The sequence below is a fragment of the Sinohyriopsis cumingii genome, chromosome 1 (genome assembly GCF_028554795.1).
Source record: "Sinohyriopsis cumingii isolate HCF-2022 chromosome 1, ASM2855479v2, whole genome shotgun sequence".
NCBI classification, from domain to species: domain Eukaryota; kingdom Metazoa; phylum Mollusca; class Bivalvia; order Unionida; family Unionidae; genus Sinohyriopsis; species Sinohyriopsis cumingii.
The window spans coordinates 102,338,085-102,355,125 of NC_142961.1; the positions used below are offsets into that span (position 1 = coordinate 102,338,085).

The 17,041-nt window shown below is 35.4% G+C and overlaps 1 protein-coding gene across 3 annotated transcripts in view; it reads right to left on the bottom strand.

The window, feature by feature from the left end:
• LOC149807459 (THO complex subunit 1-like) overlaps positions 1-17,041 on the bottom strand; it is a 78,015-nt gene that overhangs the window by 30,182 nt on the left and 30,792 nt on the right. For all 3 annotated transcript variants that reach the window (XM_089966777.1, XM_089966760.1, XM_089966768.1), the window contains exons 11-15: positions 16,337-16,468; positions 15,880-15,980; positions 14,083-14,200; positions 5,824-5,936; positions 233-364 (exon numbers count right to left, since the gene is read on the bottom strand). In XM_089966777.1, coding sequence (XP_089822903.1) covers positions 233-364; positions 5,824-5,936; positions 14,083-14,200; positions 15,880-15,980; positions 16,337-16,468 — 596 coding nt within the window. The remainder of the gene's footprint in view (positions 1-232; positions 365-5,823; positions 5,937-14,082; positions 14,201-15,879; positions 15,981-16,336; positions 16,469-17,041) is intronic.

Here is a 17,041-nt window from a genome sequence, read left to right on the forward strand (position 1 = left end):
AACTTTAAATCTAACTGAAGACCCTATTACTGGCATTGAAATACTTTTTCTACATATGTCAACAAAATAATCAACCTGTTCAAAATGTTATCCCCCAGAATTATAACTGTTTGGAATTTCATCAATATAATTCAGCATAAGGAATTTCACTAAGAATTCTTAATAATTCTGTAAAATCAAGAATGGTGGGAATCTCTGCCAAATTTAATATTTTCCATTTTAAGAGATCTACCTTTTCTCTGCTTTGCAGGCTTCCATGTTGTCAGGGTTAAGATTCCACAATTTTGTCAACTCAGCATTTCCCATTCGGATGACCTTGCCACCAGTTGACTGAAGGTCATCTCCTATTCTCTTCCTCTTAGGTCTGTATAAAAAAAAAATCACAATGAAAAGTGAATACACATAGTTTTTATTGGTAAATATGTATATAAATGTACATGATGTAACACAGAATTTACTATATACATACTGCCAGCCAGAAGACATGAAATACACAATAAACAAAAAATGCATAACTAATTTGCAATTTTTGTTTATATCCTAACATAGCTGAACTACCCTAATACCCACCCACTTACAAATAGTTAAATATCTGTCTGCAAACAAAACTAGCACAATAACTGCGGAGTACTGAAACCATCTCAGATATTATTGAGAAACTCCAATATTATACTAAATTTGGTTGTTGTTGTTGTTGTTTAGGGTTTAACGCCATTTTTCAGCACTCGATAGGCTATACATGGCGGCCAGTATTAATGGTGGAGGAAGAACCCGGGAAAACACCGGAAAGAACCACCGACCCTCGAGAAGCTACTGGCAAGCTTTCTCACATACCCACATTGGCTGAATCCGAGACTCGAACCTACGCAGACAGAGGTGAGATGGCAGTGATCCGTAACGGAGAGCGCTTTAGACCACTCGGCCACTCGGGGCCCCACTAAATTTGGTACAAAATACCTTATTATTGTTTGAGTTATTATGTTCACAAAATATGTCAATTACAAAATTATTTGTCTCAGCCTTTGACCTTGAACTTAATATATTAGAAGATCAATGAAGTGGTCTCTGCTCATGCTAAGTTATACCCATAAGCGAAGTGTGTCTTCATGTCAACTTCTGAGAACTGAATCCATAACTAATATCTTTCAGACCTAAGATTTTTAAAATCAGCCACTGTGTGAGTCATACTGGTTATAAGATCTGCACCATTTTCATTTTTGACAAACTAGATGCAGTTAGAAGACTTTTCTGAAAACTCCATGTTGATATGACCATCTAAACAGGAGAATGAGTGACAAGTTTTTCAATATGTTCATTGTGGCAGCAATATTGGCTGTCTGTGAAGCACCCTTTTCCTTTACAAGAAGACTTTTTAAGAAAACCACATATTGATGTAACTATCCATTCCAATAGTGGCCACATTGGATGTTAAACTGGCATCATTTTAATTCAACTAAACAACATAAGATGTGTACTGGTGAAAACCCTATGTTGCAATGATTTTGATTTAGGAACTGTACAGTCAAGACAATTTAGGAAAACCCTATATTGCAATGACGTTTTATTTAGGAACTGTATGGTCAAGACAATTTTCAAGATGGCTGCCACTATGATCAAATATAAGGTCAAATCAGCACCATTTTCATTCAGGACCAGCTAAATATAATAACTTTGTAAAAAAATCCAATGACAATATGACTTTCCATTTAGGATTAATGATTACAAGATATTAAAGATGGGCAAAATGGTGGCACCATTTTGGATGCCAGATCAGCACCATTTTCATTAGTATCACTAAAAGAAGAGTAGTGATAAAGTTTTTAAAATTTTCACTTCTGTTTAAAACTCAATGCTGATACGGCTTTTGATTTAGGAGAAATAGTAATAACATGATTTCCACCATGCTGCTACAACCATTTGTTCAGGTCAAGCAGCAATAACAAGACTGGTGGCCATAGTGGGTAACAGATAAGTTCCAGTTTCACTGAACGGAAAATACATTGCTGCAACTATCCATTCAGTAACAAAACAAGATTTTTAAATTGGTCATCATCATGACCGTATTGGAAGTCTGATGGGCATCTTTTTTATTTTATTTACGACAAACTACATCTGAAAAGATTTTTTGTTGTTGTTAAAACCCTAAGTAGTAGCACTATCCATTCAAGAGAAGTATGAATAACAAGATTTTCAAGATCTCTACCATGGTAGCAATTTTGAATGTCTAAGGGGTGCCATGTTCACTTAGGACCAACCATACACTGAAATGAATGTGTATTACATGTTTTGTGGCAATCTTCCAAGTAGTTTAGTAATAGGGATAACACTAGATGGACAGACAAATGCTGGATGAATGGACAATGACAGGCATTTGTGTAAGCTCTTCTGGATTCATTGAATACTAGACATAATAAAATTATTTTAATTAAATAACTCACAACTAGAAATTGCTATATGTACTGTGATCCCGCTTTATAACCCATGTTGTTATAGAACCTTATAATGAGCTAAATTTCAACAAGGCTGTGACACAATAAGGCTATATTAAAAATTACACATTTAATGATAAAAAAACACATATAATAATTGACTCTAATTGGCAAAATAAGTGAATTAAATTTAGCAGCAAGAATTAAACAAAATTTAACCTATTTAATGAGATACATGACCATACCCAAGTTATACTGATGGGTTTTTATAGCGAGGAAAAACTGAACCTATGTTATAAATGGGGAAGTGGTATATTGATGGGTTTAATAGCCAGTGACCACTGCACCCCTGTTATAAAAGGGGCAGTGGTATAATGAAGGGTTTATAGTAAGGGACTACTGGGTCCATGTTATAGAATGGGCAGTGGTATACTAAAGGGATTTATAGTGAGGGACCAGGGTATCCATGTTATAAAAGGAGCAGTCAGTGACCACTGCACCCCTGTTATAAAAGGGGCAGTGGTATAATGAAGGGTTTATAGTAAGGGACTACTGGGTCCATGTTATAGAATGGGCAGTGGTATACTAAAGGGATTTATAGTGAGGGACCAGGGTATCCATGTTATAAAAGGGGCAGTGGTATATTGATGGGTTTAATAGTCAGTGACCACTGCACCCCTGTTATAAAAGGGGAAGTGGTATATTAATGGGATTTACAATGAGGGACCACTGTATCCATGTTATAAAATGGGCAGTGGTATACGATTGGGATTTATAGTGAGGGACCATGGTATCCATGTTATAAAAGGGGCAGTGGTATACTGATGGGTTTAATAGTCAGTGACCACTACACCCCTGTTATAAAACGGGCAGTGGTATAATAAAGGTTTTACAGTAAGGGACTACTGTGTCCATGTTATAGAATGGGCAGTGGTATACGATTGGGATTTATAGTGAGGGACCATGGTATCCATGTTATAAAAGGGGCAGTGGTATACTGATTGGTTTTACAGAGAGTAACCACTTTAACCATGTGATAAGAGAGTGGGATGATATACTGATGGGCTTTATAAGGGACAACTGTTTCCATATTTAAAAGGGCTAATGTATACAGACAGAATTTATATTAAGGAATTACTGTAATTGCATCATAAAAGGAGCAGTGGAATACAGATGGGCTTTATATTAAAGGATTACTGCATTATGAAAGGGGCAGTGGAATACAGATAGGCATTATATTTAAGGATCACTGTAACTGTTATAAAAGGGGCAGTGGAATACTGATCACATTTATAGTGAGGGAATACTATACAGTTATGAAGGGGGCAGTGGTATACTTATGGGGTTTACAGTTAGGGACTTCGGTACTGATGTGATAAGAGAGGCAGTGGTATACTGATGGGCTTTATAGTAAGGCACCTCTGTATCCATATTGTAAAAGGGGTAGTGGTATACAGATTGACTTCATATTAAAGGATCACTGCAACTGAGGTATAAAAGGGGCAGTGGTAAACTGATAGGGTTTATAGTGAGGGATCACTGTACCCATATTGTAAAAGGGGCAGTGCAATACAGATGAGGTTTATATTAAGGAATCACTGTAAATGTGATATAAAGGGCATGTGGAATACAGATGGGCTAGATAATGAGGGACCCCAGTAGCTGTGTTATAAATGGGACAGTGATATACTGATGGGCTTTATAGTAAGATACCAATGTAAATCCAAAACAACATAGGAAGTACAGAATGACTGGATCTCAGGTGAAAACAAGTGTACCAAGAACTGTAAATCACTCCTGAGTTCATCTATCATCCAAATAAACTCATGATTTTCTGATCTATTTACAAATAGCACAGGTACAATTCTGATTCAGTCAAAAGCAGTCACTCAATATTGCAACCAGTCAAAAGCAGCCACTCAATATTACAGTCAAAAGCATCCAATAAATATTTAAATCAGTCAAAAGCAGCCTCTCAATATTACATTCAGTTAAAGCAGTCTCTCAATATTACAATGTCAAAAACAGTCAATTACTATTACAGTCAAAAGCAGCCACTCAATATTACAGTCAAAAGCAGCCACTCAATATTACATTCAGTTAAAGCAGTCACACAATATTACAATCAGTCAAAAACAGTCAATCAATATTAGTCAAAAGCAGCCACTCAATATTACATTCAGTTAAAGCAGTCACACAATATTACAATCAGTCAAAAACAGTCAATCAATATTAGTCAAAAGCAGCCACTCAATATTACATTCAGTTAAAGCAGTCACAATATTACAATCAGTCAAAAACAGTCAATCAATATTAGTCAAAAGCAGCCACTCAATATTACATTCAGTTAAAGCAGTCAATCAATATCAGTCAAAAGCAGCCACTCATTATTACAATCAGTCAAAAACAGTCGCTAAATATTACAATCAGTCAAAAGCAGTCACTCAATATTACAGTCAAAAGGAGCTACTCAATATTACAATCAGTCAAAAGCAGCCACTCATTATTACAGTCAAAAGGAGCTACTCAATATTACAATCAGTCAAAAGCAGCCACTCATTATTACATACAGTTAAAAAGCAGTCATTCAATATTATTCAAAAACAGCCACTCAGTATTATAATCAGTCAAAAGTAGTCACTAAATATTACAACCAATCAAAAGCAGCCACTCAATATTTCAATCAGTCAAAAACAGTCACTCACTATTACAGTCAAAAGCAGTCAATATTACAATCAGTCAAAAGCAGTCACTCAATATTGCAATCAACCAACATTTTATTTACAATTTTGTTCAATATTTAGCTTGGCATTTGGTGGTACTTGTGTGTGTTTGTGTTTTTGGATTTTCAGCTTAGCTTTAATATTTGAGTCATATCACTATGATGTATGCAGCGTGGCAGTTTAAAGTGATGTCTAGAACTAAGGCATCATGCCACAGACATGTGGCATCATGTCCCACCCAGTCACATTATTCTGACACCAGGCCGACCAGTCCTAACAATAACCTCTTAGTGCTCAGTGCCAAGCGAGGCAGCTGCTAATACCATTTTTATAAGTCTTTGGTATGACTCTGCCAGAGTTCAAACCCACAACCTCCCACATCCGAGATGGACACTCTAACCACTTATGCCACCAGAGTGGTCCAGTGGTAGGTAAGATTGGTATTGTGAAGGGTGAACTGAAGAGTCAGGAAATCAATTCTGGACATTATAGCGATAAGTGCGGGTGGCAGAATAACAACTGGTGCTATAGCATATGCTGTTTATGTGTGTGCATACATGTCATTCTAGACCATAAATATTGAAGCGATCATCCAAATTCATATCAAATGAGAATCAATCATATAATTGAAATGGAGTCTGTCTAAGCAGGACCATAGAGTCAATTCTTACTTTTGTTTGGGTTTGGATGTAGTTTCTGGTGGGGGATCTGTGTTCTCTCTCTCAAACTTAGGACATCCATCATTCTTCCAATTGTTCCAGTTCTCCTCTCTTTTTAAAATATGCTAAAATAAGTAACAGAAAGGGGTCTATTAATTAAATAGTGTAAATCGTACTGTTGCTGCAGTACATTAAAATATAGTAAAATCTAAGAATAAATGTTAAGGGACCAGAGAAATATGTTTCTTTACGAACAGGTGACCTGTCAAAAGAGGTTATATCATAATATCACATTTGTCAAAAATTATGTTTGTGTTGGTGTAGTGAAACATTTCAAGAATCATATATGTTTATAGCATACAAGAAAATATGTACAAAATAATTTGTGAAACAAAAATGTGTCCTGTATTCATAACTGAAAGTCATTCTTTATATAAAAGTCAATCAAACAAGATTCATACTGAGGATACCAGAGTATTCTAGATGAGCAGGTTTCTTTCATACAGAAGAGTCATTAATGAAAGGTATCTGCAAATTTACCTTTACATCAATACACACCAAACTATGGACTCTTGATAAAACCAACTTTGCTATGAATCCCTATAACTGTTTAAAGTTAGAAGAAAAATCTACAGATCATTGTAAACAAGAGGCCAAAGTGTTTCTGAGACTGATCACCTGACTGAAATCTACCTCGAAGCCAAGCACAAGGATAATTGGCCAAGAAAACAAGCTAGAATGATAAACTTCTGACATTTAAAGGCATTTATATATTTTTAAGTAATGGCAACCATATTAGATGGTAGAAGAACATCGTTTACACAGATCTGAAAAACTCTATGCCAGCATGTTTTCCGTGAAATTTGGTCAACTTTTGACAAATATTTTGTAAAGGTTTTTCCGTTTTTAGTAACAGTTTATTTTTACTATACTGAATAATGGACCAGCATTAATTATGCAACATTTAAAAGACCTTTATCCCCAGATGCTTTCTGATGAATTTGATTACATTCTAAAAAGCTGTTTTTAAGAAGATTCTTAAAGGATTTTATATTTTTTAAATAGCAAATCAGAATCAAAGAAATAAAAACAAAATTAAGCATTTATACCATGAAGCTTTCAAACTTTGGTTGAATTCTATTTGGTGAGTTTTTTGATAAAGTAATTTTAAGACTTTCCTATGTTTAGAGACATTGCCCATATTTGATGGCAGATTGGCACTGGAGAAATCTGAAAAGCCTTTTTACACCAGAATGCTTTTTCTCAATTTTGGTAAAATTTTTACTAATTTTTTAAAATAGACATAATTTAAGGTTTTTCTATTTTTAGTAATGGTAGCTACTATTTGACCATGAATCATCATCATCGATAAAAAACCCATTTCAAAGCCTTCATTCAAGGAAGCTTGCTGTTAAATTTGTTCAAATTCTGTTCACCAGTTTTTTAATATTTATCCAATAATAACGATGCCTTCAACCTCACAAATGCAGCTCTTTAAAAATGGTTGCAACCATCATGAAGGGGCGCAATACAGATATTATGAACTTCCGAGAGAGTGGCAGATGCAATCTGAAGTTGTTTATATTTGCAACATGCACCATCAAGAAAATGTTGGTATACCTCTAAGCTACTCTCATGTACTGTGGCTGAAATTTCTTTGGATATTGTACTTGTGGAAACTGTACATGATCTAAGCACACAGCTAATTACAATGACTGCTCCCTTGGGCTACAAAAATCAGTCTGAATTAGTCTAAAGTACACTATCTTTAGCAGATACTAACATAGGGAAAATGAACTTTTCAAGACTACCAGCTTCTGAAAGTGCAATAAATGAATTACCAAATATATAAAATGTAAAAAAAATATGTTATTGAATCTTTATTTACAATTTACCTCTGAAGTCAAGGAAATGAAAATGACCAAGCAGACCTAGCAGTTTTTTGAAAGGTGCACATCTGGAGTAAGACCAAGCTGTATACTCTAGAACCCATATTACATATATCAATCATATACCAAAATAAAGGGAGTAAAAAGTTCTTTGAACAATACTTAACATATACAAGGTCTTTTTAAAACAGCCAGTATAACCAGTGAGGAAAAACAGAGAAATTCTTTTTCTTAAAAAATCTAACCGCATGAAAAATACAAAGCTGTAAAGTGCCACCTAGGTGGCACTCTACAGTTTCGTATTTTGCATAGGTTAGGATTTTAAAGAAAAAGAATTTCCCCAGCTTTCCTCACTGGTTATACTGACTATTTAAAAAAAAACTTATATATCTTAGGTTTCATTCAAAGAACCTTTAATTCCCTTTATTTTGGTGTATGATTGATGGGTGTACTGTGGGTTATAGAATATACAGCTTGGCCTTACTTCAGATGTGCACCTTTCAAAAAAGTACTAGCTCTACTTGATCATTTTCACTTCCTGAACTTCAGAGGCAAATTGTATAAAAAAGAGCTGATAACTTTTTTTACATTTTATATATTTGGTAATTCATTCATTGCACTTTTAGAAGCTGGTATTGTCTTGTCTGGCAAAATTCATTTTCCCTACTTTAATAGCTGCTATGTATAGTGTACTTTAGACTAATTCAGGCTGATTTTTTAACACAAGGGAGCAGTCATTTTAGTTAGCAGTGTGCTTAAATCATGTAAAATTTCCAAAAGTACAATATCCAAAGAAATATCATCCACATTACATTAATGTAGCATGGAGGTATGCCAAGATTCTCTCCATTGTGCATGTTTTAAATGCGAACTACTTCACCTTACATATGTCACTCTCTCAAAAGTACATATTAACTGGTGAGCGCCCCCCTAAAAGGTTATCAGCTTGTTATAAAAAAAAATAATTCTGAGAGTAGCATCCCCTTGGATGTAGGTATTGATGCCAAACAACATTATAGCCCAAAGTAACTACTGGAGTGGATGTGCATGCTTACAGGGATGTAACTGAAGGATGGGCTTGGCAGGGTGTGCCCATAGTATGATATCCAAGTCAAAGAAACATATTTTATCATCGAAAATTTGGTTTCTTCTTCATGTCAATTCTGACTTCAGCCTAAATTGTATATGAAGCAGCCTCATTATCAAAGAAAGATGGTCTAGGGATAGCAAAAGCTATTCATAACTGCCCTTGTAATAAATGAAAAAAAATATGTTCTTGCAAATTCAGCAGAGTTAAAGTGACCCGAGTTGTTAGGACACTGCTATGGACCTGGGCATAAAGCCCGTTTGCACTGCTATTATTGGCTCCACCACCATGAAGTTAGCTATTAGGATGAGATGTTTCTTAGGCCGAACCTTGAAAGAATTGGCTATGAAGGTAAGGAAGTAGGTCACTCAAATACTTTGTTTGTGGCAACAATGTAATATTGTGAGCTGAAATATGTAAAAACTCATCAGAAATTGGGTTAGTCCACTATTTGCTGAGGGGATAACCCATGATATACTGGATAAGAATGCCAGATTAATAAAGTCATTTCTATCAACTTGAGGTAGGAATAATGAAGATTTCCCTCTTCAGATTGGCTTGATAGGCTTCAGGCCCTGATAGGACCTTCAAGACACTCTTGGATCAAAAGGTTCAAGGAAGAAAGCATATTTAAAGATATATCATTGATTACCCAATGAGTAGGTGCCTGTTCCAGCCAATAAAGCAGGATCATCATTGAGGAAACTGAACCATCTTGACAGAACTGCAGATGTTTCAGATCACTTGTTCCACATGCTGGAACCAAGGCAAGTAGAAAGTCTTAATGACAGGCAAGATACTGAAGTTCTAGACAAGGGTTCAAACGATGCTTTTTTTGGCCACATTCAAACCTTTTCATGTGAATGAAGGCCACACCTTCAGTCTGGTGGAAACAAACCAAAATGTTGGAAAGGTTGTTATTTGGTCCATGTCCTCCATTCCATGAGACAAAAGCATGTCTGAGATCATGATACAATAGCTTTTGATCATTGGAGGGGAAGGGGGCTATCTTCCTATCAACAGCTAGATGAAGAAGTTAGCTGTTTGCAGTATTGAGTTTCTATGGGGATGATGTACTTTTGCTCATACAAGTAGAAGAGCCTCCTTTTTCATATTTTCAGAGTGGTGGCATCAGCACCACATGCTAATGGTTCTGACTGACAAAACTGCATTTATGGTTAATTTTTCCCTCTTTCAGGGATTTGGGGTAGAGTAGCCATCCATACAAGTTGTACTTTGGTTTGGAACAGGAAAGATGAAAGTCAGGAGTTTGGCATTTCCATCTGGGCACAAATAAATCTACCAGAGGACAGCCCTCGTGGTTACAGATTCTGCTCAAGACTGAGGACTGAATTACATTTTTGTATTCACCAACCCCATAAGCACTTATTCATTTCACATTAAAGTGTGTTTAATATTATGCAAAATATTACGCAAATATTACTGAGCTTCCTGTGGGGCTGATGTTGATATGTCAGAAGGTTTGCCACCAAAGTGGAGTTTACTCGTCGTGTTGTTATTGGTGGTGATCCAGGTGAGCTTGTTATTTTTCAAGGTCAAACTGATAAAATGCAACATCTAATGTTTGCATTCGAGATATCATTGTCAAGCTTAGAGGCTCTGTCACAAAAAAACCTGGCTAAGATCACTGAAAAAGGGGGAATTGGAGACACTTGTGTTGGCTGCATTTATCAAAATTTATATTGATGTAGCTGAGGCTGCAGTAAAACAATACATGGATGCAAAGAATGCAGATTTGCCCTGACCATGTGTGGCAACTTCATCGATCCAAATTTAAGGAATATTAATCAAAAAAGGAGAAGAAAATTTTGACTCACTCATATGTCATGGCCGGCTTAGTGTGGATTCTCTCGATGGAAATGGTTTTGATATACCTAAACATCACAATTTATAGGTGCATGAGTCCAGATCATATTTGTTTATCATAACCAGGATTAAAGCTGGGTGGGGTAAAATGGTAATGTTAAAACAATTATGAATAACACCTTGGTTGGCAGACATCAATATCACATGTTAAAAACAGCTAGCACTCCTGATACAGTTTTGTACATTTGCAATTTCAACATCATTAGTTGCCAGAAATGAAATTCAGTTCGAATTACTCAACATTTTTCTGGAGAGATACTTAACTATTTTTGTGTTTGTTTTAAGATTAGAGTTTACTGTTATGTGTAAGTAATGGATTCTCACTGCAGTGATGAGGTTGCAGGATTTACAGACAGGGCAATTAACAGCGGATGCTAGTATTGATGGTTAATTTGTTCCAATTATCAACGAATATCTGCTTTAAAACGATGTGACCAGACCCTTGTTTACATTGAAATATAATTGTTTACGGGCCAAATAGAAATCAACCACTGGATTCATATGGATGTACTCATAATAACGAGGTCAGCTTATAATCATCACACATGCACGTGAAAATACTCAAGTGTTGGTGGTACCACCAGGTGGAAAACACACTGGGATTGTTTCTATAATGGCAAAGTGGTATCCACCCCAGTTACATTCACCAATGATTATTTTGCACCAACAATGACTCAACTGTGGCAAAAAATCTTGAGTGTTATTCAACAAAGATGCACTTGTCTGTGTAACAGGTATTGGACAAGGACAATCATCAGATGTAAAAGGTGTTAAGTGTAATTGGTGTGTTTTTATATGAAAGGGGTGGCAGACCACCAGCATGCACAATTGCTGGACTCCTGAGAAGAGGTTTTCTATAACTGTATGAATTATGCCAATGAAAAAGATTAATTGGTTAGATGTGTGTAATGCACCTGGATATGACGAGCCTGGAAACAGAAAATCAATGATAGACACTTAATGTTACCAACATGAAAAAATAATCAATGCAGAGAAACAGCTGTGAGATGAAATCACCAAGAGAACTGTATTGACTGTAAATCCCTTTTGTGATCTTGCTGCAGCTATTAACTGTTGATAGTGGCGTGAATGGAATCACAACCACAGCAACCATTGTAGGTTGGAATTGTCAGGACTATATTGATGGTAACCAGTGTCTCTGGAGGTGCTAGCAAATTAATTTTTATATGATTGCATTAACAAGTATGAATTTATTTAGAGCTGATTCCAGCAGCAAAACGAAATCTCAACACAATTAGCAAACTGTATTCAGTGGCTATTGAGGATAAAATAATTGGCATGGCCGAGTTCAAGACAGTGCTGGTAAAGATGAAATATCAATGACAACTCTGAGGACAAATAAGGAACAATATGGTTGCAGACTTACAGACATGTAAACAAAACTTTGTTTGTTACAAATCGAAGTACTGGGTCACAACTTATGATAAAAAAATATTTTAAAAAAAACAGAAAAGAAGGCTATTGATTTCTTCTTTAAAATCACAAGGAAGAAATATGCATAAAAAAGAAGTGCAGTTTATTTTCGTAGATTTAATGTCCATAATTTTAACCAAAACATGGCTGTCATGTATTTTCTCAATGTGGCTTATATAATATAACAATCAGAAAATACACAATTTAAAAGCTTCATTTCTATACACAGTATTTTCATAATTCTTCCCAATAATTGTTCTTTTTCTTTCTAATGATGACCTTTATGGACTCTAGGCACAGCATGCTATTCCAAAACCTTATATTTCAACAGGTCATTGATTGTTTTTTAACTTATCTCCAATCCTATACTACAATTCCATCATTTGGTAGGATCACACTTTTGAGCACAACAATTCATACATTATGTAATAGAATTTTATAACAATGAATATCTGGTTTCCATGAATGGAAGATTACAAAGTAAGTTTAAACTGAAACTTTCAACTTTAAACTTGTGAATGTGTATATATTCATTATAAATGCTGAGCAAAATTAGAACAACACATTCCTTTTATTATGTACATGTAAAAATTTATTCATAATGGTTGATCGAACTCTTTAAAAGTAAAGTTTCAAGAGTCAGAAAGGACTCAGTCTGTCAGAAGCAATATCACCTCTTAAATATGCATAGGTCATTCTCCAGTTCTACATCTAGAATCTGAATATGGCAAGGCACCAGTTCCCAAAGTGAGCACAGACTGTAAAATTGTTGTAAATGAGCATTCCCATCAATGTGCAGGAAACAACACATATCCAGCTTTAAAATGTACCAATTAAAAAATATATACAGTAACTACTTTAAAGTAACTTTACCAAGGTTTAACAATCAAAATTAAGTATTGAAACTTTTTTATATTTGCTGTTGCTGGGTAAGATGGTTTGATTCTTTTAAGCACTGCATTGTAAGTGAACAACACATCCATTCTGGACTTTAAATAATCTTTAAAACACTGTAAAAGTTGTTGTTGTTGCTGTAGGGTTCAACGCCATTTCTCAGCACAAGTAAGGCTATACATGGAGGCCAGTATAAATGGTGGATAAAGAATCCTGGTAAACTCTGGGAAGAACCACCAACGCATGAGATGCTCCTGGCAGGCTTTCTCATGTACCCATGGTAGCCGAGCCTGAGACTCGAACCCACACAGACAGAGGTGAGATGGCAGTGATCTGGAATGGTGAGCGCTTTAGACCACTAGGCCACTCGGGGCCCCGCACTAAAAGTACGAGTAATTCTAATGTCTAGATTTAGTCTTATTCTACTGCTACTTAGTCACCTGCATCAAAACAGTTGAATGCAGACTTGTCATCTACTAACACCTGCTTTGAACATGTTCTGACCCCAAAACATATTTGTTTTCACAGAAGTCATGATTGTGTTCACAAATACCCACAATGCAATGCATGCACACCCTGACCCCAAACATACACCACAGCTTGCTGGATAGCTTATCTTACCCATAAATCTATTTATTCTAGTTTCAATAAATAGAGCCCAATAGAGCCCATTTTTCATGTGCAAACATTTCTTTTCATCAACTTAGTGTCCAATATTGGCACATACTAACAGTTAATTGTGGCCTGCACAATGTTAGCAACCCTGTACACAGATGTGCTGATCTCGAAGAGACATGATCCTGGGGGGAAAAAAAGGGGTGGTAACAAGCTGTACCAATCATTCTGATGATATAAGCCCACATTTCCAAGTTTAATGAAATTTAGATTAGATTTATAGCCTCCAGAGAGACATGAAACAAATATTAATGTGCACATGATAGATAACAGACAATGGATGATATATAATTGATGCAGAATGATACCATATGTTAACCTGGCCTTATGGCTAGGACAGTCAAAGACCAAGCAATTCTGAAAAGTATGATCTACTGTAAATCAATGACCAGCTGTAACAATTACCTCTACTGTCTTGGCAAACTGTTCCCCATCTGGAGGAGTCTCCCGAAGCAACATGTAAATTTTTTCCTGGGTAGCTTTCACCCATGTGCTCTGTTCTTCTGTCAACACCTGATTGGAACTGAAGAAACAGCCAGAAAACGTTTTTAACAAATGTTAAGTTTTGATAAGTAAGTCTTGGTCTTCAAATCTTTTACTATATTGAAATTATGTCTTCTTAATAACTTCAGCATGGTTACTCTCATGTACCTGAATCAACTATTTATAATAAGCACTAGTTCTTGGAACGAATGTGTGTGCAAAACTTAAGGGCAGTCTGTTCCATGTAGTTTAGGAGAAGCAGCAAAAAGTGTCCTAATTGACTAGTAGATGACAAGGGTGGATGATTGATAACAAAAGATGACAGATGTCTGAACATTCCATAAGCTGACCACTAAAGCTAAATAGATTGTATTCTGTTCAGCATAATGTACAACAAAACATTAATACAGTGAGACCCCACTATAGCACGCTCCATTATAACGTGAATTCGGATATAATGGATGCGGTGTGGCTCCCAAAATTGTATATACATGTATTTTTCTCACACACGAAAAAAAATCTTTCTGAGTAGTACAAAGACAAAAAAATGCAAAAAGTTTCTTATCATTTTGGGGAAGAGATTGCGTATGTTTACTGTGCAGTGAAAGTTTCCTTTTTGCAGGGAAAAAGTTTGTGCTTATGAATGCTTCCAACAGTGGCTTAAAATGCAAACTAACTTTTCCCGACTTGGGACGTACTGAAAAGTAAATGTGCTTCATCATTCGTTACCTGACTGTGCTATGTTTATCCACTGAATTCAGACCTATTTGACTTATATGACCTGTGACAAAAATATTGAATATTTTTAATCTGTGTGGAGTTTTTCGATGGAATTACTTGCATTGTGGATTCAGTGTATGTGATGAGATTCGTGGGTGAGTACACGGTGTTGATACTCTATTCATGCTATACATAAGACATGTATACATAAAACAGTATACACATATATGTACCAATCCATGGTTCTCTAAATAAAGTAAATTAATATATATGCCTTACCTGGTTTCACTACAGGTGTATTTCCCATTTAATATGCATCAATTTAAGATGGTAACTGTGCCAATGAAGCATGTATTTTACTGCCCGCATTTATTACCTACCTCCTTCCCCCCCCTGCAAATTTGTTGGGGTACATGCATCATTTTCTTCAGCAATCGGTTGCTTATAACATGGTTCAGTCTATAACATAGTCAGGTTCTATGGCTACCAGTTAGTATGTTATAGTGGGGTTGCACTGGATACACTCAATTTCGAAGAAAATAAAAAATATTGTGAAATCTATCTTAGCAGACACCTCGACATAAAGGACAAGTTCTCGTAATGTACATTTAAGAAACCATTTTCTTCCCATCTTTGACATGTTTAAATTTTATATGAATGGCATCTGTGCATCAAATTACAAAGTTATGTAATATAACATAACATATAATTTACCATGTAAAATATAATTTCTTTCCTGTCCTGCAGAATCGTATCGTGTGTATTTATTATGTTTAAGGTATATACCAAATTATTCACCAGACATTCCAAACATGCCTTACTATGAACAAAATAAAGGCATAACAGCAGATTTGGATCTAGAACCATTGTCTCCCTCTTAAGGTAGATTTTGTATATAGTGACTGTTTTTGTTGCAACGTATCCATCACACCAGTCAAGCAACACACACAAAAAAGTGATTATGCATGGAGGAATAATGTAAATCAAATGTTAACTCACCTCTTAAACTTGACTTGTGCATTTAGGTACTGGAATAGGATAAGAAACTGCACCAGGATGTATCGTCGGAAGTAGCTGTCATTTAATTGTAGATCCAGCAGCTAAAACAAAATTTCAATTTTACAATATCAGAAGTGACTTTAGTCAATTTACACAAAGCTTAAAATCTCTTTGTGACAATCTCTTTTACCATGAGAAAGCTGCATTATCTTTTCAAAACAATATTTACATGCAGACATGAATCTCAATGCCGATAGAAACACATCTGGATTAGATGATAATAAACAAACTGGTACAGAGAACTGACCTCTCGTCTGACTAAAAACTATTCTAATATTTTGGAATAACTAGAAAAATAATTTCTCTTCACTTATAAAAAAAGCCAGGCAAAACAATATATCTTTTCCGATTATATATGGAAGAGATTAAAATACTATACTGGAACCAAAATTCTTACCTTCTCACTTGTTAAGTACTTGGCAAAAAAGGTATCTGTCTGACCAGGTCTTGGTACATTCAATTTCTTTCGCGAAGACTTCACATCATCTAGCTTGGAACTAGCAAAAGCATTAAGAACTGGATCTGCATTCTGAAATGCAAGTCTTAAATGTTAAAATGCTAAAGATCTGCACGTAAATAATCCAGATTATATAATTACCCTGATTACTGGCTTTCAGTTTTAAATAATTATATTGCACCAATGAATTCAAAATGTTCAGTCATGTTTCATAAAACATGCAACAGTTTTACTTGTATAAGTATCTATTGTGCATCAAGAACAAGAATAAAACTAAAAGAAATAATGGCATGCATTCAAATACCATAATCTGAAACACGATACAAAGATTAAAATCAAAGTGTTATACTTTTTAGCTTAAAAACCAGTAAAAATTTCTCAAGAATTATTCTTTCAGAAGAATTAGCACCAATAGGAAATATTACTATATGCTAATTTTTTCTCCATTAACTTTGCATTGTCAGAATTCAGCATTTTATGATACTGAACTCACGTGCAACTTCATAATGCACTCATTAAGGAACTACTTTGTACTGTAAATAAACAATGGACGCAGATGGCCAGCACTTTTTGTGCTGTTGATTACATTTGTTTCTGAATGAACTAAAGCAGATGTTTCGTGGACTGCCACATATCAGCTGCTTT